This window comes from Geotrypetes seraphini, chromosome 1, assembly GCF_902459505.1.
Source record: "Geotrypetes seraphini chromosome 1, aGeoSer1.1, whole genome shotgun sequence".
In the NCBI taxonomy this organism is placed as follows: Eukaryota; Metazoa; Chordata; class Amphibia; order Gymnophiona; family Dermophiidae; genus Geotrypetes; species Geotrypetes seraphini.
The window spans coordinates 464,237,304-464,258,360 of record NC_047084.1 but is presented as its reverse complement, the minus strand read 5'-3'; the positions used below and the strand labels follow the sequence as shown (position 1 = coordinate 464,258,360).

The 21,057-nt window shown below is 43.3% G+C and overlaps 1 protein-coding gene across 7 annotated transcripts in view; it reads right to left on the bottom strand.

Annotated features, from left to right (window-relative positions):
* Nucleotides 1-1,094: 1,094 nt before the first annotated feature.
* LOC117349901 (catechol O-methyltransferase A-like) overlaps nucleotides 1,095-21,057 on the bottom strand; it is a 72,685-nt gene continuing 52,722 nt past the window's right edge. For all 7 annotated transcript variants that reach the window (XM_033923608.1, XM_033923599.1, XM_033923652.1 and 4 more), the window contains exons 5-6: nucleotides 17,387-17,518; nucleotides 1,095-5,231 (exon numbers count right to left, since the gene is read on the bottom strand). In XM_033923608.1, coding sequence (XP_033779499.1) covers nucleotides 5,052-5,231; nucleotides 17,387-17,518 — 312 coding nt within the window. In that variant the 3' untranslated portion in view covers nucleotides 1,095-5,051. The remainder of the gene's footprint in view (nucleotides 5,232-17,386; nucleotides 17,519-21,057) is intronic.

Genomic DNA, 21,057 nt, shown 5'->3' with positions numbered 1-21,057 from the left:
AACCCTGAATGGTTTGCTATCCATCATATGACCTGGCCTATCATAGGCCATGAAAGAAACATACAGCAGCCCTTGTTCTAGCCACAGTTGAACTACATAGGGCACTTTCTTGTTTCTTGCACACACCATGTCAAGCAACAACTGCTAGCATTGACATAAGTTTTCAAGGTTCAAGTTTTATTTAAAATTTGATACAAATGCCTATCAATTTTCTAAGCGATGTACAATTCTAAGAAAAGGGGATATTATTACATGCATGGACAAACACAAATAAACGAATGCAAGACTTACTCCACGATTAGGAAAAAAGGGGAAGGAACTACAATAATTAAAGGACAGAAGAACATGAAAAGAATAAAAAAGTTGGGAGGGGGTTTATTAAAACCAAAGCAAAGCTAGAATTAAATCAGGAATTTAGGAAAAAATAAGTGTTCGACATCATCTAAAGTTGATTGTTAAGTTTCAAAAGCATCTCTAAAAAGAAAGCTCTTCAGGGTTCCTTTAAATCTGTCTAGTACTGTTTCCTCCCTTAAATAAGCTGGTAAGGAGTTCCAGAGTTGTGGGGCTGTAACAGAAAAAATGTCAGTGCGTTGCGTATTAATCACTTTCAAAGATGGGATGGTCAGAAGGTGCTGATCATTTGATCTTAATGTTCTAGAGCAGGGGTGTCAAATCTGGCCCGCAGGGTAATTAGATTTGGCACTTGAGCAAATGCCACTTCTGTTCCTTCCCTCCCTCCATTCCATTATCCGCCATCTCTCTCCCAGCTTCCCGGTCTCACCTTCAAAGCAGGTTGCCATCGACCTCCGCAGCACGTTCCCTCTGCCACAGTCCCATACGTCAGAGGAGGGGCAGGATTGCGGCAGAGGGAACGTGCTGCAGAGGCCGATGGCAGCCTGCTAGGATCGCTACAGCACCAGTGATCCTCTGCAGGCTGCTTTGAAGGTGAGACGGGAAGCCAGAGGACACTAGAAAGAAGGGGGGAAACATGCAGGCCTTCGGGGAAGTTGTAACCCTATACTTCTACTAAGACTATGGGGTCCTTTTATTAAGGTGCGCATTTACCATGTGCTAATCTTTAGTGCGCACTAAATCAGTTAGCGTTCCTTAATAAGAAGGACCCCTAAGTATCTTAATAAAAAATTTGTCCTATGACTTAGCCTATGTTTTAGATTTCAGCCACTTATGTGATTGAGTTTGACACCCCTGTTCTAGAGGAAGTGTAAGGTATAAGAAGCTTTTGGCAATTGAGTTTTAAAAGTTATTAAAGCTATTTTAGAAATAATCTTGGCCTTAAATTCTTGATGCTTCTCAAAATTTTTCTGCTGTTTTGTATTAAATTCCACTACTGTTGATTTCTTTGCAAGATGGAAACCATCCCAGGGATGGAGGGATTGTGGGGTGGGAATGTTCTGGTGGTTATGCTTTGTTTAGTTAAAATTTGAGCTTTCATTCATCAATAAGTGTTTTCTGTACCAGTGAGCATTCTTCAAGAGAAGTGTGATGTGATCAAACTTTTTTGCCTTTGTAATGAGTTTTATTGCCGTATTTTCAATTATTTGAAACCGTCTTATTTATTTATTTATTTATTTTTGCATAATGCCCTTGTAAAGCGAGTTACAGTAATCTAGTTTAGAAATTACAAGTGAGTGGAACAGGATATTTAAAGAAGCAGGTTCTAAGAACTTTGCTAATGATCTTATCATCTGTAATTTGTAAAAACTGTTTTTAACAACAGCACTGATTTGGTCATGATAGGATAGCTTCTGATCAACAATAACTCCTAAGATTTTAATAGTTGTGACCATTTGGAATGGAGTGTCATTAAGATAAATTGGAGAAATCATAGAAAGACCGACTTTCCATGGAAACAGCATAGTTTTTGTTTTGGATATGTTTAGAGCCAACATGTTGTCACTAAGCCACTCACTAATTTGTTCAATCTTCTGATTGAATGTTTTGTGGGACAGAGACAAGTTTCAAGTTTATTAAAATTTTGATAAAACGCAAATCAAGATTTCTATGCATTTTACAGTTTGTATTCAAATGAACAAATGAGTGCCGACTAAACAATACATCACACACGTGAACAGGTAAGTGGGGAGAACTACAATTTAAAAGTAAAGAGAACAAGAAGGGTAAACAACAATAGGGAAGCTAGAGGATACAGATTATTAAATAACCTTGGCTAATTCCAAGTCACTTCAACAGTTATATGCATCACGGAAGAGATAGCACTTTAAATTTCCCTTAAATTTTTTTCCGCCCTGATATGAAGCAGTAGGGAATTCCATACTGTGGGGGATCATAATTGCAAATGAAGTGGCCCAATGCGTGCTGATTATTTTCAGGGATGATGTGTAAAGAAGATGTTGGGAGGAAGATCTTAAAACTATAAGGAGTTTGTGGATAAAGGCCGGTTCATTAGTATTTTGTGTCTTGAAAGAAAGAATAGCTATTTTATATATAATTCTATGTGGTATTGGTAGCCAATGTGCACTTTTCAAGAGAGGAGTAACATGGTCAAATTTCTTTCTGTTAGTAATAATTTTTATGGCTGTATTTTTTATCAGCTGTAGAGGCAAATATCTTTTTGGCATATACCCTTGTATAGTGCATTACAATAACCTAGTTTGGATATAATAAGAGAGTGAATTAGAATGTTGAGGAATTGAGGGTCCAGTATGTTTGCAAGAGCTCTAATCATCCTTAGTCTAATGAAACAGTTCTTTACCACTGAGATAATTTGTGTACGATAAATCTGTCAGCTGAGAAAATCGGCTTGCACATTGTCTGCTCCCACTACATGTACTGCCGAAAGCGCCTGCAGATGGGATTCTGCCCAATGGAACAACAACTTTGCCTCCAGGCAAAGCTGAATACTGCTGGTGCCTCCCTGTTAATTGACATAAGCCACTGCTATGGCATTGTCTGAGAAAACCCTAACCGCTTTGCCTTCCTGTGGGTTTACAGCATTTGCAGGGTGAGCTGAATGGTTTGCAGCTCCTGTCAGTTTATGAACCACTTCATATGCGACAGTGTCCATCGGCCCTGAACTGAGCAACTGAGGCAATGCTGCTCCCAGCCATAGAGGCTGGTATCTGTGATCAAAAATCACCCAAGACAAAATGCACAATGGCTTTTCTCCAACAACTCCGGTCAGAACCACCAACACAAGCTCCACTGTGCTTCCACCATCCAGGCTAGCAACTTCTGGACCGAATCCATCTGCAGGGACCACTGGGGCAATAGAGAGTCCTGGAGAGGATGCATATTAGCCTTTGCCCAAGGAACTACTTCTATGGATGCTGTCATGGATCCTAGTACCTGGAGCTAGTGCTAAGTTGTAGGACTCAGCATCTTCAGGAAGTCTGAAATCTGCTTTGTAAGCTTCCATTTTCATGGCTCAGGAAGAAAAGACAAGGCCATCCACTATTTTGACACAGATTCCCAAATATTTCAGGATCTGGAACAGCCCCAGGTAAGTCTTTTGGAAGCTGATAATCCAGCCCAGGTCCTGCAACAGCTGGACCACCTAAGACACTGCTCTCTCTTCTTCTGTTTTGGACAAGGTTCTGATCAGCCAATCATCCAAGTAAGGATGTACCTGAATTCTCTCCTTTCTGAGGTGAGCCACCATCACTTTGTTGAAGGTGCGCAGAATCATTGACAGATCAAAGGGAAGTGCGGAGAATTAAAAATATTTCCCTAGCACATTAATTCTCAAAACCTTCTGTGCTTCAGAAAATAGGAATATGGAGCTAGGCCTTAGTCAAATTTAGGGAGGCCAAGATTTCCCCTGGTGCAACTACCACAATGACAGAAACCACGCAGAACCACAGCATCTTTAGTGCTGCGTTGACAGACTTCAGATCCAGAATCAATCATCTGAGTCTTTCTTGGGCACTATGAAGTATATTGAATATCTGCCTAAGCCCAATTCTGTAGGAGCCTTTGTACTGTTGCGTGGACTCTGACCACCTTTTCTGGCTGTCCAGCTGAAGAGTAATCTGCTAGGGGGTAGCTGAATTTGAGTTTGTATCCGACTGCCGTGGACTGCCAGAAGAACAAATTGATTCTGGATGAGATCAAATCAGCTATATCACTTGAAGCTCAAATGATGAAGTTACAACTGTCTTATTTGGTCACACTGTCAAAAGAGAGAGATCACTGAAGGACATCAAGTTTGGGAAGATTGATGGAACCAGATGAAGAGGGTAACCTGCAATCAGATGGCTGGACACATTGAAAACAACCATGGGGATGACACTGGAGGACTTTACGGGACTATCAAAGACTGCTTTGCATATAGATTTTATTAGTTGTTATCAATAAAGAGAGGTTTGAAGACCAGGCACACTCTGCTCCTTTTTTTGGATTTTGCTGTTGTTTGTACAGAGGTGACTGTCTCCTTTGTGGTTGCTGGACCTTATGGGACTATCAGAAAACCAATTTCTTTTTAGATCTGTATTTCGCTAGGACTCGAACATGAGTCAATGGCACCTAACAATCTGACTCATATTATCTCCAGCACCCCACAAAATAAAAAACAAATGATCAGAGCAGATCAGAACATTACCTTCTCAACTCACCTGCAGAAAGAAAAGCTGAAAGGGGCACCACAACTACTGGAGAAGGAGGCGGAGCTGAAGAATGCAAATTTCATCCTTCTGCAACACAACTCACGATTTGGGGGAAATTAGCTATTAGGACTCCCAGACACATTGCACCAGAACCAGAAATAATTCAGTCTATAAACTGGAGCCATATGGTTACCCTATCTGAACCCCAGGATGGCATGTTGTTCAAAGAGTCACAAGCCACCTCACAGAGATGTGATCTAATTTTTTTCATGCAGTGTATCCTGTGACATTACAGTCTGCATGGATGAACTTGATCTAGTGAATGCACATGAGTTACATGAAGATGCCTTGCCATCATGAGAGAAGATCTAAAAGAAACTTTAAACAGTTTCAGATAATTGGTGGGTGCCTCGGCGTCTCACAAGTCCATTAACTTTTCCATCACTTGAAAGATGCTGGCTCTCAGTATCAACCTAGGAAGACTGATTTCTCCAGCCCATCCTCTACCTGCAGGTACTCGAGTCGTGAGGGAAAATACTCGGAACGGTACCGGGAGCTGTTTCTTATATACTTCAAATATTCAGGTGTCCCAGGACATACCACATTGTCTGCCAGAAGCACTGTTCCCTTGTGCAGCAAACCAGTTTCCTGCAAGGTAAAAAAGAAGAGCCTTAGAAATGCTGCTAATTACTGTGTCTACAACTATTCTGTGAGAGAGGGTAAAAATAAAAAAAAGCATGGCTGCATTTGGTTGGTTAGCAAAATCTCATGGAGAGAGAACAGAACTGGCACAGTCATCAATTAATCACACTTTTACCACCAGTGTTTATTTCACAGTGGGGAATCTCTAAGACCAACTATAACCATCCCACTCTATAGTGAACCCTCTGGGACATCCAATAGTTAACACAAGGAATAGTTTGTTAGAACCGTTATCCAAATTTTTAGATGTCTTTCTGAGTAAGGAAGCAATGAAAGTCAGATCGTTCCTGAAAGATTCCTCACATCTACTGAGATTAATCTCAGAGGAAATCTCCATCACTCAAGATACTTGGCTGGTATCCCTGGATATAGTGTCCCTGTATACTAAGATTCCTCAAGAGGGAGCATTATCTATTATCAAGGAGACTTTAAGTAATAGAGAAGGAGACCAATGTATTTCTGAACCATTTTTGAATCAATTGGCATATTAGGTTATCACCCAAAATTATTTTGAATTTAATAAGGAATTTTATCAACAGACCCAGGGGATTAGCCATGGGGGCTATGTTAACTCCCTCTGTGGCCATGCTGTATGTGGGAGATTTTGAAGAAAAATAAATTTATACATCTCAATATTTTTCACAAGTACTGATGTGGAATCGATTTTTAGACAATGTCTTCTTCTTATGGACTGGCACCAAGTGTGAGTTAGATGAATTTTTGGAGTGAATTTATAGCTGAAATCCACATTTACAATTTACAGCAACATATAAAATTCACACTTTGGAGTTTTTGGATATATTAAACTAAACTAAACTAAACCTTAAGTTTGTATACCGCATCATCTCCACAGAAGTAGAGCTCGGCACGGTTTACAGGAATTGATATAGAAAGGAACACCAAAGAAAAGTAGAAGAACTTGGTACAGAGAAGTTTAGAGAGACTTAGTATATCGAAGAGGGAGAGGTCGTTACATTTTAGAGAAAAGCCATGTTTTTAAATGTTTTCGGAAGAGTTGGAGGGAGGTCAGAATCCGAAGCGTGATAGGAAAGCTGTTCCAGAGTTCGGTGATCCTGAAGAAGAGGAATGTCCCTAATTTTCCTGCATGGGATATGCCCTTTAAAGAGGGGAAGGATAGTTTGAATTTTTGAGTAGCTCTGGTGGTGTTGGGATTCGAGGAGTTCCAAGATAGTGGAAAAAGGGGAGGAAGGATGCTGTGTAGAGACTTGAAGGTTAGGCAGGCGCATTTGTAGTGAACTCTAAGGATTACTGGGAGCCAGTGAAGCTTAGACAGAAGCGGGGAGACGTGGTTGAATTTGCTTTTTGCGAAGATTAGTTTAGCCGCGGTGTTCTGAATCCGCTGGAGTCTATGAAGGCTTTTCTTTGTTAGGCTTAGGTAGATGGAGTTACAGTAATCCAGTCTGGAAAGAATAATGGATTGAACGACGACAGCAAAGTGTTGTTCATGGAAGCAGGATCTCACTTTCCTTAACATGTGAAGATTGAAAAAGCATTTTTTTACTAGGGAGTTAAGGTGGTCGTTAAAGGACAGAGTAGGATCAATGATAATGCCCAGAACTTTGCTTGAGTGTTCAAGCTGCAAAGTGGTGCCAGAGGAAAGTGGGATGAGGGTGGGTAGCTGATCTAATTTTGGGCCGAGCCATAGTAGTTTTGTTTTGGTCTCGTTTAGTTTCATTTGTACGGTGAGGGCCCAGGATTGGAAGTTTGATATACAGAGAGATTGGTGAGGTTAGAGTCGGTCTCGAGGAGGACAAGGATGTCATCGGCGTAAGTGTAAAGTGTTTCCAAGGGGGATAGTTGGAGGAGTTTCAGGGAGGACATATAAACATTGAAAAGAATCAGAGATAGAGGTGAACCCTGGGGAACTCCACAAATCGGTTTCCAAGGGAGGGATGAGGAGCCATTCATGTTAACAAAGTAGGAGCGGGAACGTAAGAATTTTGAGAACCAATCTAGGACTGTTGAGTTTATGCTAATTTCAGAAAGTTGGAGAATTAATATATCATGATGGACAATATTGAAAGCTGCAGAAAGGTTGAATTGAAGAACAGCGAACTTATTGCAAGAGTGAAGTTGTTGGACCTTTGAGAAAAAAATGAGGCCAGTAGGGATTCGGTGCTAAAGTTGGGTCTGAAGCCGTGTTGGAAGGGTAGGAGAATGGAGAATCTCTCAAGATAGGATGAGAGTTGGGTGGATATGATGGACTCCAGCATCTTGGTCAGGAGAGGAATATTTGCTATTGGGCGATAGCTGGCTGGGGTGGAGGGGTCTAGATCCGCTTTTTTCAGAAGTGGGGATAAGGCAATGTGTCCCATTTCTGCAGAAAATAGACCTGAAAGTAGGGCAGAATTTATAAGTTTGGTGAGAGATGAGATGGCTTGTGTGGGAATTTTCTCATATAGGTAGGAGGGGAAAGGGTCCAAGGTACAGTTGCAGGATTTCAACTTGAGGCAGAGTTTAGTGACCTGGGAATCAATTATTAAACAGGGATCTAGATTAAATACTACACTCTACAGGAAACTAGTAGCCTGCAATATGCTGCTCCACTTTTCCAGTTATCATCCCTATCATTTAAAATTTAGCCTTTCCATTAGTTAATTTTTAAGAGCAAGAAGAGTCTGCTCCAGTCTTGACAAATTAAAAAAAGTAGCCAAGGATTTAGAAGGACGCTTTAAGTCAAGAGGCTATCCAAATAGATCTATTTGCCAAGCATATCTTAGAGCACATTATGCACAGAGAACCTTATTGCTACAGCAGAAAACGGAAAAACCTAGTGGAGACAATTTGGTTTTTGTGATGCCATATTCAGAAGCATCTCAAATGTTAATTTTGTCAGTCAAAAAGTTTTGGCATATCCTACAATTATATAACTGTTTTACTGAACTTCCTATGTTTGCCTTTAAGAGAGGTAAAACTATTAACCAGATATTACAACAAAGAGCTAGGAAAAATCAGGAAAGGGGCACTCAAAAGGCATGTCAGCATTGCCAATGGTGTGACTATACTATGGAGGGAGAAGAGTGGATGGATCCCCAAACGAGACAAATTATAAAGGCAAGGGTGAATACAAATTGTAAGTCAGCTAAAGTAGTATATGTGATCACCTGTCCTTGCAATTTAGTTTATGTAAGACGCACTAAACGGCCCATTCATTTCCGGCTGAATGAACACAAATCCTGTATACAGATGGGGATGATGCAGGCTCCTTTAGTCCAACATTGGACCCCAAAACATCATAATGCCAATCATTTACACTGGAGAATTATTGATAATATATAATAAACAGGGAGGGAGGGAGGAAACTGGGAGAAGAAGCTGAATTATTTAGAACAGAGATGGATATATTATTTGAATACAGTGGAGCCAAATGGTTTGAATTTAGAATTGGAATGATCTACCTTGCTATGATTTTTGTGGAGGAGGGGGGTCTTAATATGAGTCATTCTTAATATAAGTAAGAGTTTCCAGTAAAGAATTGGGTTGGCTAAAAATTAATTGAACAACTGACAGGGCCTCAGTGAGGAGGATGACATCATTCCTCCAGCTGATCCCGATGCGGGTTATTTAAGTTGTAACAAGTATGCCGCCACCATCTTTGGATGATGGCTGTGGTCTTGAATAGTATCTAGGAGCAGGAAAGTGAGTTTTTAACTAAAAATAGTTTTAAAATTAAGTTAAACAAAGAAAAAAAGCTAAACTGCATAAGGTTTTGTACTTCTAATTGGTCAAGTGTTTCAAGTGTTTATTATTATTTGATAAATCGCTTATTAAATTACAGCGATGTACAGTTTTATAAAAACATATGTTGAGAAACTGTCTTTATCACTTTAAGACAGACATGAAACATGGGGATAGCGGGGAGAAATTACAATTTATTAGTTCAAGAAAGAGAACAAACAGAGGAGAAAACAAAAGGGACAGTAACCAAAGAAAGGTTAGAAGCTTCGTGTGTTAGGTCTCATTATTAAATGCTAAACGCATCTTTAAAAAGATAAGTTTTTAACGTTTTTTTAAATGAGGTGATGTGTTTTTCCTCTCTGATATACTGTGGTAATGCATTCCACAGTTGTGGGGCCATCACAGAAAACATTTTGTGTCTTCTGATGCCTATGATTTTCAAGGAGGGGACAGTTAAGAGGTTTTGCGTCGTTGAGCAGAGAGGTCGGCAACTGCTGTGAGGGATAAGCATTCTGGAAATAAATTGTGGTTCGTTAGAAGATAAGGTTTTGTGTACTAGAAAGCAATGTTACTTACCGTAACAGTTGTTATCCAGGGACAGCAGGCAGCTATTCTCACTAGTGGGTGATGTCATCAGACAGAGCCCCGGTACGGACGTCTCACAAGCACGTGTTGCTTGTAGAAACTTAAAAGTTTCTAGATGCCCGCACCGCGCATGCGCCGGTGCCTTCCCGCCCGGAGATCCGGGCGTGTCTCCTCAGTTCAGGTAGCTAGCCTGAGAAGCCAACCCAGGGGAGGTGGGTGGGACGTGAGAATAGCTGCCTGCTGTCCCTGGATAACAACTGTTACGGTAAGTAACATTGCTTTATCCCAGGACAAGCAGGCAGGTATTCTCACTAGTGGGTGACCTCCAAGCTAACCTCAGTGGGATGGAGGGGGAGTTGGCGACTTAAGAGAATAAATTTTTCAATACTGTTTGGCCAAACTGTCCATCCCGTCTGGAGAGAGTATCCAGACAATAATGTGAGGTGAATGTGTGAACCGAGGACCAGGTGGCAGCCTTACAAATTTCCTCGATTGGTGTCGATCTGAGGAATGCTACTGAGGCTGCCATTGCTCTGACCTTATGGGCTGTGACCTTACAAGGAAGTGATAATCCAGCCTGGGCATAGCAGAAAGAGATACAAGCCGCCATCCAATTAGAGATGGTGCGCTTTGATACGGGTCTTCCCAACTTATTAGGATCGAAGGAGACAAAAAGTTGAGGAGTGGTTCTGTGTGGCTTGGTGCGATCCAGGTAGAAAGCCAAAGCACGTTTACAGTCTAGAGTGTGAAGGGCCGATTCTCCGTGGTGAGAATGGGGCTTAGGGAAGAATACTGGAAGTACAATGGATTGGTTGAGATGAAATTCGGAGACCACCTTAGGCAGGAATTTCGGGTGAGTGCGGAGGACCACCTTGTCATGATGGAATACTGTGAATGGTGGATCCGCCATCAGTGCCTGGAGCTCGCTGACTCTGCGAGCGGACGTAAGGGCTACAAGAAAAAGCACTTTCCAGGTGAGATACTTAAGAGGGGCCCTGTTGAGTGGTTCAAACGGGGGCTTCATGAGACGGGAAAGGACTACATTGAGGTCCCAAACTACTGGGGGTGGTTTGAGAGGAGGGTTAACATGGAAGAGTCCTTTCATAAATCTGGCGACCACCGGATGGGCCGAGAGGGGTTTCCCTTGTAGGGGCTGGTGGAACGCCGCAATAGCGCTCAGGTGGACTCGTATGGATGTAGACTTGAGCCCAGATTGAGATAGGTGTAGGAGATAGTCCAGCACGGAGGATAAGGAAGCTCGCTGAGGTTCCTTTGATTTAGAAACACACCATGAGGAGAATCTAGTCCATTTCTGGGAGTAGCATTGTCGAGTGGCGGGCTTCCTGGAAGCTTCCAAGACCTCCCTCACTTCTTGTGAGAATTGGTGAGGGGTTACGTTGAGAGGAACCAAGCTGTCAGGTGGAGAGACTGCAGGTTGGGATGAAGCAGTGATCCTTGATGTTGAGTAAGTAGTGAAGGAAACACTGGAAGTGGTACTGGTTCCCTGCTGCTGAGTTGAAGTAGGAGGGAGAACCAAGGTTGTCTGGGCCACCGAGGAGCTATTAGAATCATGGTGGCCTGTTCGAGTTTCAGCTTGACCAGCGGGAATGGTGGGAACGCATATAGAAATCGTTTCCCCCAGTTCAGTAGAAAAGCATCTGCCTCGAGGCGATGAGGAGTGTAGATCCTGGAGCAAAACTGAGGCAGTTTGGAGTTGTGGGGAGCCGCAAAGAGGTCTATCTGAGGCGTCCCCCACTGTGTGAAGATTTGGTGAAGGGGGCTGGAATGGAGAGTCCATTCGTGCGGTTGTAGCAGACGACTTAGTTTGTCTGCTAAGACGTTGTTCTCCCCCTGAATGTAGACAGCTCTGAGGAAGGCGTTGTGGCGCACCGCCCAGTCCCAGACTCGTAGAGCTTCCTGGCAAAGGAGGGCCGAGCCCGTGCCTCCTTGCTTGTTGATATAATACATGGCGGCCTGATTGTCTGTGCGAATGAGGATCACCATGTCGTGAAGTAGGTGTTGGAAAGCTTGGAGCGCATTGAAGATGGCTCTGAGCTCCAGTAGATTGATCTGATGTAGTCTTTCCGCACTGGTCCAGAATCCTTGGGTGCGGAGACCATCCAGGTGGGCCCCCCATGCATAGTTCGACGAATCGGTTGTGAGAACTTTCTGATGGGGGGAGAGTGCAACAGCAAACCTCTGGATAGATTCGAAGAGGTCATCCACCAAAGTAGAGACTGCCGAAGAGCAGGTGTGACTAAGATGTGTTTGGTTAGTGGATCGGACGTCTGATTCCACTGTGATGTCAGGGTCCACTGGGGGATCCTGAGATGGAGTCTGGCAAAGGGTGTCACATGTACTGTGGAGGCCATATGGCCCAGGAGCACCATCAGTTGTCTCGCCGGTAGGGTTTGGCGAGTAGACACCGACTGGCAGAGATGAAGAAGAGACTCCATGCGTTGCAGAGGCAGGAATGCTCGGAGTCGAGTGGTGTCCAGGACCGCTCCGATGAAGGGGAGGGACTGGGTGGGTTGTAGATGAGACTTGGAAAAGTTGATCTCGAAGCCCAAATTCTGGAGGAAGTAGGTTGTAGCCAAGACCGCCGAAGTGACCTCTGGGGCTGACGGGGCCTTGATGAGCCAGTTGTCGAGGTATGGGAACACCTGTAGACCCCTGTCTCGGAGTGCCGCGGCCACTACCACCAGGCACTTTGTGAAGACTCTGGGGGACGAAGAGAGGCCGAATGGTAGCACTCGATACTGTAGGTGCAGATTTCCCACCCGAAATCTGAGGAACTTTCGGGAGGCCGGGTGAATGGGGATGTGAGTGTAGGCCTCCTTGAGATCCAGGGAGCATAACCAGTCGTTCTGCTCGAGGAGGGGGTATAGAGAAGCCAAAGTCAACATGCGAAACTTCTCTTTGACCAGAAACTTGTTGAGGGCCCGAAGGTCTAAAATGGGTCGCAGGTCGCCCGTTTTCTTCGGGACGAGGAAGTACCGGGAGTAGAACCCTCGGTTCAATTGGTCTGACGGGACCGGCTCGACAGCCCGAAGCTGAAGTAAGGTTTGGACTTCCTGAAGAAGAAGGGCGGTCTGTGTCGAGCTTGAAGGATACTCTCTTGGAGGATGGTCCGGGGGGACCCGATGGAAGTGAAGAGAGTATCCTTCTCTTATGATGGTAAGGACCCATAGGTCCGTGGTTATGGCCTCCCATCGATGGTAAAAAAGATGGAGGCGGCCCCCTATGGGAGAGGCTGAGGGGTGCAGAACGGTATCGGTTATGCTCCCAGGAGGGGAGTCAAAAGGGCTGGGGAGCCTTAGGTGCAGCCGGTGGCTGAGGTTTTTGCTGAGACTTCTGGGGAGGTTGTCTCTTCGCAGGTTGTCTCGCAGCAGGCGTTTGTCTGGGCATGTAACGCCGCTGGTAAATCAGGGGTGGCCTGGAAGGTCGAGACTGTTGAGGTTTGGGTTTGGGCCGCAGGATGGATTGAAAAGATTTTTCGTGATCCGACAGCTTCTTGGTAACAGTTTCGATAGACTCATCGAACAGGTCAGCTCCCGCACATGGTACGTTGGCGAGTCTGTCCTGGAGGTTGGGATCCATATCGATTGTACGGAGCCATGCCAGGCAACGCATGGCTACCGCGCTTGCGGCAGCACGTGCCGAGAGTTCGAATGCATCGAAGGAGGATTGCATCAGCTGGAGGCGTAATTGGGAGAGGGAGGCTACCACTTCCTCGAACTCGAATCGAGCTTGGGTGTCTATGAACGGAGTGAACTTGCGGAGCACCGGCAAGAAGAACTCCAGATAGGAAGAGAAAAAGAAATTGTAGTTCAGCACCCGTGACGCCATCATGGAGTTTTGATAGAATTTTCTACCAAATTTGTCCATCGTTCTCCCCTCTCGGCCCGGCGGTACAGAGGCGTAGACCTGAGAGGGATGAGAGCGTTTAAGAGAGGACTCGACCAGTAGGGATTGGTGGGAGAGTTGAGGGCCCTCAAACCCTTTATGGTGCACGATGCGGTATCGAGCGTCGAGTTTGCTGGGAATCGCCGGTATGGAGTACGGTGTTTCGAAACACTGCATGAAGGTCTGATCCAGCAACTTATGCAGGGGGAGCCGAAGCGACTCCGTTGGAGGGTTAGGTAAATGCATGGTGTCCAGATACTCTTTGGAGTATCGGGAGCCCGTGTCAAGGGTCACATCCAGATCATCCGCCATTTGTCGGAGGAATGATGAGAAAGACAATTGATCCGCCAGCGTCGGTCTGTGGGACGGGCTGGAGGAGGAAGAGGCCTCTGGATCCATGGACATCGGGGAGTGGCAAGGAGAATCGGGTACGGGTGTCTCCTCGTACTCCGGTCCCTCCGGAGGGGACACCTCTGATGAGGAGTATCCCATACGTTGCAGTTTTTTCTGCGGTGACACCTCCGAATGGCGTGAAGAGTGCCAGGATGAGTGTCTTGATCGGTGCCCGTCTCGGTGGCGGGACGGGGATCGGGATCGTCTGTGCATCGCATGGTCTCCCGAGGCCCCCAAGTGGTGGATAGGGCTGGAAGCGGTGGATCGCAACTGGGGTTGCGATGTGGATTCTTGCGATGCTACCCAAGTCTGGTAAGGAGTACGGAAGAACTCTTCCTGACTATGCCCAGGGCTTTGAGTATCGATCGGAGGTCTGGTCCCATGTTGGCGCGGAGGCGTAATGGGCTCTAATGGCGGCATATCGGTAAGCGAGGCTTGCCGCATGGGCATCGCCGCCCTCCCCCGTTCGTCCTCGTCGGTTTTCGAGGTCGAACGGCGTGGAGGAGGGGGAGGGGGCGGACCGCCCCTTTGGACCGGTACCGGGAGGTCACCCTGTATGGCAGCGATGAGCCCGGGTCCGATGGTCTGCATGAGCTCAACGAATTGAGTTTCCAGCATGGACCGTAGCGAAGCCGATAAGGAGGGATCCGCACCGAAAGGGGGTCCTCCTGCACGGTCATCGCGCTCCTTCGAGGTCGAGTGCTTCTGCTTAGTAGCTTTCGGCACTTTGATGACCACTGGTGGTACTGTGGAAGGAAGAGGTACCTGAACCGAGGAGACCGGGGCAGGCACCGACGTCGAGCTCGTGGATGTTGTCGGGATGAACGATGCCGGTTTCACCACACTCGATGCAGGAGGGGTCGATACCGGTTTCGCCCGAACCGGGGAGGTATCAGATGAAGTGGAGGCTGAAGGATCCTTAGCTGCGTCCATCTTGAACATCGATTCCCACAATAGGCAACGCCGTTTGAATGAGCGTGCCGTAAGGGTAGAGCAAGGCCTGCACGATTTCGGAATGTGGTCAGGACCCAAACACTGCAAACAGCGCCGGTGAGGGTCCGTGAGTGAAATCGCGCGTTGGCACTTGCTGCACTTTTTAAACCCGGTGATTGGCCGGGACATAGGCCGGAAAATCTCCGCCGCAAGGTCGAAGCCTGTGGGCCTGAGCCACGTGGCCGGCCCGTTGGACCCGCCGGAGGAAATAATCTTCTTTTTTTTTTTTTTTTTAACTGAAAAAGAAATGTACTGTTAACTGTAATTAAAAGAAAGCGAAAACGCGGACAAGGAAGGCAAATTTAACTGAATTCAGCTAGCGCATGATGAAGTTGAACTTCTCAGCTCCGCGGAAAGAAAAGAACTGAGGAGACACGCCCGGATCTCCGGGGGGGAAGGCACCGGCGCATGCGCGGTGCGGGCATCTAGAAACTTTTAAGTTTCTACAAGCAACACGTGCTTGTGAGACGTCCGTACCGGGGCTCTGTCTGATGACATCACCCACTAGTGAGAATACCTGCCTGCTTGTCCTGGGATAATCAGAATTTTAAAATTGATCCAATGGCTGATTGGCAGCCAATGAGCGTCCGTTAGTAAAGGGGTGACATGGTCATATTTTTTGGCATTATAAATTAATTTAACTGCTGTATTTTGTATAATTTGTAATCTTCGTTTTTCTTTTTGCATGATATTAAGTAGAAGAGAATTACAGTAATCTATTTTGGAAAGAACAAGAGAATGAATTAAAATGTTGATGGATTTGAGTTCAAGAAATTTTGAGATAGATCGGATCAAACATAATTTGTAAAAGTATATTTTAACTATATTACTGATATGGTCTTGAAACGAGAGTTTGTCATCAATGATGACGCCTAAGATTTTTACGGAGGAGACTAATTCAATAGTGGTAGAGTTAATGGCAAAAGGAGTTCTTTAAGATTGTATCTTTTTTCCAAGAAAAAAGCATCACTTTGGTTTTTTGAATATTTAAGGCTAGTTTATTGAAGGTTAGCCAATTATTAATTATTTCAAGTTTCTTGTTAATTATAGTGGTATCATCAATGTTATCTGGCTCGAGAGGATAGAGAAGCTGGATATCATCCGCATAAGTGAAGGATGTAAACCCTATAGATTGACAGATGCTTAATAGTGGGGAAAGGAAAATATTGAATAGAAGGGGAGACAGAATGGAACCTTGGGGAATCCCATAAGATAAGGAAAAGCTTTCAGAATTTTCATTATTATAACTGACAAATGAGGAACAGTTAGACAGAAAACTTAGTTAAACCATTGTAGAACTTGATCGTCAATACCAATGGATTCTAAATGTTTTAGTAATAGGTCGTGGTCAATAGTATCAAAGGCCGCCGATAGATCTAAGAAAAAAATAATTACATATTTGTGGTGATCTAAGTGGTAGTGAATGTTATTTATAAGTCCTATCAATGAATATTCGGTATTATGAAATTTACGGAAACCAGTTTGATTAGGGTGAAGGGCGTTAGTGGATTCAATGAAATCTGTGAGCTGGTCAAACACCAGTCTTTCAGTTAATTTTGAAAGAAAGGGTATATTTGCAATGGGACGAAAATTCAAAACTTCCTCAGGGCCGATTTTATGGTCTTTTAATATTGGAGTTATAATTGCTGTTTTCCAAGGAAGGGGAACTGAGGCGGTAGTTAAACTTTTTTGAACAAGAGAGAGAATATAGGGACCAAAGCAAGAGAAAAATTTTTTAAGATAGAACAGGGGAATGATTTCGGAACACGAGCCTTTTATATTGATTTTTTGGAAAAAGGATTCAATGTTATTCAAAGAGGGGATCCTGAATTTGGAGCATTTGGCCATTGGAATGCTTTCTGTTTTATCGTAGTCAATCGGATTTCCTGAGGTGTTAGAAGGGAAAGTATTTTGGATGGTTCTTATTTTTCTGCAAAAGTAATCGGCAATTTCTTGGGCCGAAATAGTACACTTTTGTTTAGTGTTGTCTCTTTGAATCAGAGGAGTAATGGATTTTAAAATAGAATACAGAATGGAAGGATTTTTGGCTTTAGAGATTTTATTGGAATAGAACTTACATTTTGCAAGATTAATTTTCTTTTTATAGAAGGAGGCTTGTTCTTTATAGAGGTCTTTTATTATAACAAAGTTTGCATTCATGTATTAGGGATTATTGCCTTGAAATATTGGCTTGAGATCCCTGTATTCTGACCATTAAGCTAAGTACTATGTTATAAAGTTAAAAAAACAAAATAAAATGTACATTTATTAAGTCCGATGAGGAAAGGACACGTAAAGCCACGGACTGTGAAAGTATTTTTGAGTCCCTGGTGGTGTCGCTGAGGACTGTGAGATATTGATACTGGGAAATTCTAATGGCTGCTGTTCGAATATAGAAACAGCCACCTAATAGCTATTGATATACATCCCTACAAAGCAGCATTCCAGCAAAACTCAGATCAGAAACTGGATTTAACACTGTTCGTTTCATGCGTGTAAGACCCCCACTTCAGCCTGCAACCTACCTCTAGACATCTGGTGTCGGGGAGGTAGAAGATCTTCCAGTGGTCAAGGAAAACCAAGTCAAGGGTCTTCATGTCCAATTTCTTCTTCAACTGTGGGATAAGATCTGAGGACGACCCAACCAACATCTCTATCTAAAACAGAAAAGTGAACATCACATCACTAGGGTGTCCTGTGGCATGATTGGGGAGGTAAACCAGAAAGGTGTGAATCAGTATTTTTTTTTAAACATGCAAATTGAATAGCGATTTTAGAATATGTTCATTCCCTTCCAAATGTCCTGAGTTTTCCAGCATTAAATGATTCATCCTATGCTATTTTTAGACCCACAGTCTACATCAGTGGTCTCAAACTCAAACCCTTTGCAGGGCCACATTTTGGATTTGTAGGTATTTGGAGGGCCAAAAAAAAAAAATAGTTAATGTCTTATTAAAGAAATGACAATTTTGCATGAGGTAAAACTCTTTATAATTTATAAATCTTTCCTTTTGGCTAAGTCTTAATAATAATAATATTGTAATTTATAGCTAAAAAGACATATGATCAAGAAACTGTTTTATTTTACTTTTGTGATTATGATAAACAAACTGAGGGGGCCTCAAAATAGTACCTGGCGGGCTGCATATGGCTCCCGGGCCGCCAGTTTGAGACCACTGATCTACATGGACTTCATATTTTACTAAGAAAAAAAAGTAGACACAAGTCCATAAATATAGCAAGGATAAAATCAGGCTTGGATTAGAGACTGTCCTGAAAAAAAAAGGACTGGAGTTGGCAGTGGCGTACCTAGCATATGTGACACCCAGGGCCCATCATTTTTTGACACATACCCCCCATCTATATGAAAAATATGATTTTTAGTAACAATCCACATATCGCACAACAAGAGTGTACCTAGGAAAAGGCAGCATCTTAAACACTGCAGTGAGCACTAGAACACCAACTCATACATTGTAAAACTAAACAAGCCAGATCCCACCGATACTATTCAACCTATATCTTGCCTCCCTCGGTTGCATCTTAGACAAAATAGGCATAACTTCATTATAGTTATGCAGACAATATCACTCTCCTACTACCAGTTGAAAACTCACCATTAAAATTAACCATTAAAAAATACAAGATGTCTTTAGAATAATAGAAGCCTGGATGAAGGACCAGACTAAAACTAAACAAAGAAAAAAACATGGTTCTTATTAATGGAGAATGATAAACAACTTATAGCAACCAACTCCCTAACTTACTCACTACAACCCGCACTACAAGTATTAGGGGTCACTATACATAGATGCGGCTCTCTTCAATTACAGATCAACAATGTCATCCAAAAATCCTTCATAATGATGTACAACCTAAAACACATATGCAAATTTTATAAAGAGCCACAATTTCATCTCCTAGTATAATCCCTATTCTTGAGAATGCTAGATTATTATAATATCTTGTACCTTTCATGTCCGGCATCAAAGATAAAACAGTTGTAAACTATACAAAATACAGCAATAAGATTAATCTTTTCCATTAAGAAATATGACCACATAACACCAGCCTACCTAAAAACACACTGGCTCCCAGTGAAAAGTCAAATCTTATTCAAATTCTATTGCCTGCTGTTTAAAGAACTATAGGGTTATGCCCCAATTTAAATGAATAGACTAAACTGAAACATGATCCCTATACTTACCCCTCAATCAAAAAAAAAAAAAAAAAAAGGTCTAAAAACCTTAGAAAGCCTACTGTCATTCCAAGCAGCAAAACCAAATAAAAATGTCGTCAGAATCTTAGGTGCCATACCAAATTTTAGAATCTTCTGGAAAGAAAATCAAAATGATATTATTTAGGACATATGTCCTGCAATGCTAATCCAATATTTGTCTAATAATAAGCTTTGAAAAGTAATTGCCTAGAAATATCCAGATACCTTTTATTGCAATCCACCTAGAACTGAAAGGTTAAGGCAGAATAGAAGTCAATAAAAGTAATGTGAAAAAATCATTAAAAAATAATGTAATGTAGATTAAACATGAAAGAGAATGGAGAGTTGAGGAAGGAATAAGATGAGCAATGAAAGAGATAGTAGGAATGATCAACAGCAACTTCAAAAAGAATTAGCAGACAGGACAACAGAAAATAGAAAAAGGAACCAACCTGATGGCAAAATAAAATATCCAGACAACATTTTTAAATTGTGGTTATCAGTTATGTATTAGATTTGTTAAACTCTATCCTATCCCTTGGATGCACTAGCAGAAGTTTAAAGGAGAAGAACCCTAGAGAAGGAATCAGTTCAGCCTATGGAATGGAGGGCAGGTCTCTATCTCACCTTGCACCTAGGACTGCTGAATGATATCCCTCCCTCATAGCCACTATCCTTCTCCCCTTAAAGCTGCAAGAGCATAATATTTTGGGGGCAAGTAAGGATGGCAACGAGTTGCTGGAGAGGTAGCCTCAGACACTCAAGGGGGGCAATGTTTCCTGTAGATGCCAATGGTGGGGCTGCATCAAAGGGCTCTTTCTCCATGGGCAAGGTGCACAGAAAACTAGGGGCCTAGGCAGGGCAGGATTAATTCTTCAGTGGGCCCTAGGCACCCAAGTACACTAGGCCTTCTGCTCCCACCGCTACCCCCCCTCCCACGAGAGTGTACAACCAGGCCCAGTTCCAGACTTCCAAGTAGCATATCCTCTTTCCTTCTTCTTTATTCAGTGCAGTCGAACTCACAGTCTTCAAAAGGTCATGTGAAGGGGTTCCTACATGCTGCCAGCAGCTGACCCAGAAGCCTTCCCTTTGATATAAAATCCCAGCGTCAGAGGAAAGACTTCCAGGTCAGCCACAAACAGCATGTATGAAACGCTGCCTATGGCCTTTTGAAGACTGAGTTTGATAACACTGAAAAATTAAAAAAAGGCAGGAGGAGGCAATACTTGGATGTGTGGAACCAGATCCGGAGGCAGGTACATCAATGTCATCGGAGCTGGCAGTGCACCAGGCCCCCCTAAACTCTTCATGCCTGAAGCACGTGCCTACTTGGCCTACTCTTTAATTTGGCCTTGGGCCCAGGATGCAGTATTACTCTTCCAAGAAAGTGAGGAGAACAGCTAGACACTAATACTACTGACGAAGGAGAAAGAAAAGGAGCCAGAGACAAAAGCAAGCAATGAAAGAGGTACAAGTTGTGATAGACTTGGAAATGATGTCTAAAATTAGGAAGTGGAGGAATAGCCTAGTGGTTGGAGCAGCAGGCTGAGAGCCAAGGGGTTACATTACATTACAGGGTTCTGGCTTATAACTCATTGTGGCTCCTTGTGAGACTTTTGACTAATTACTTAAACCCTCCATTGCCACAGGTACAATCCACTAGGACAGAAAAATATCTACTCTACCTGAATGTAACTCACCTTGATAAAAGACATAAGCTAAATGCTATAAAGTTTACCTAAACAGCAATTTACTTGTCAGGGAAAAAAAGAAGGTGGGATCAAGTCAGGGGAGGCAACAGTGTACCATTTTAATTTTAAAAAAAAAACAACAACCTACTAGGTCAATTAAATGGGATTTAAACAGCCAGTTTGAATCACCCATCTGGGGCTAATTGGTCATTATCCCAGGACAAGCAGGCAGCATATTCTCAACAGTGGGTGACATCACTGACAGAGCTCCGCAGTGGACAGCCTC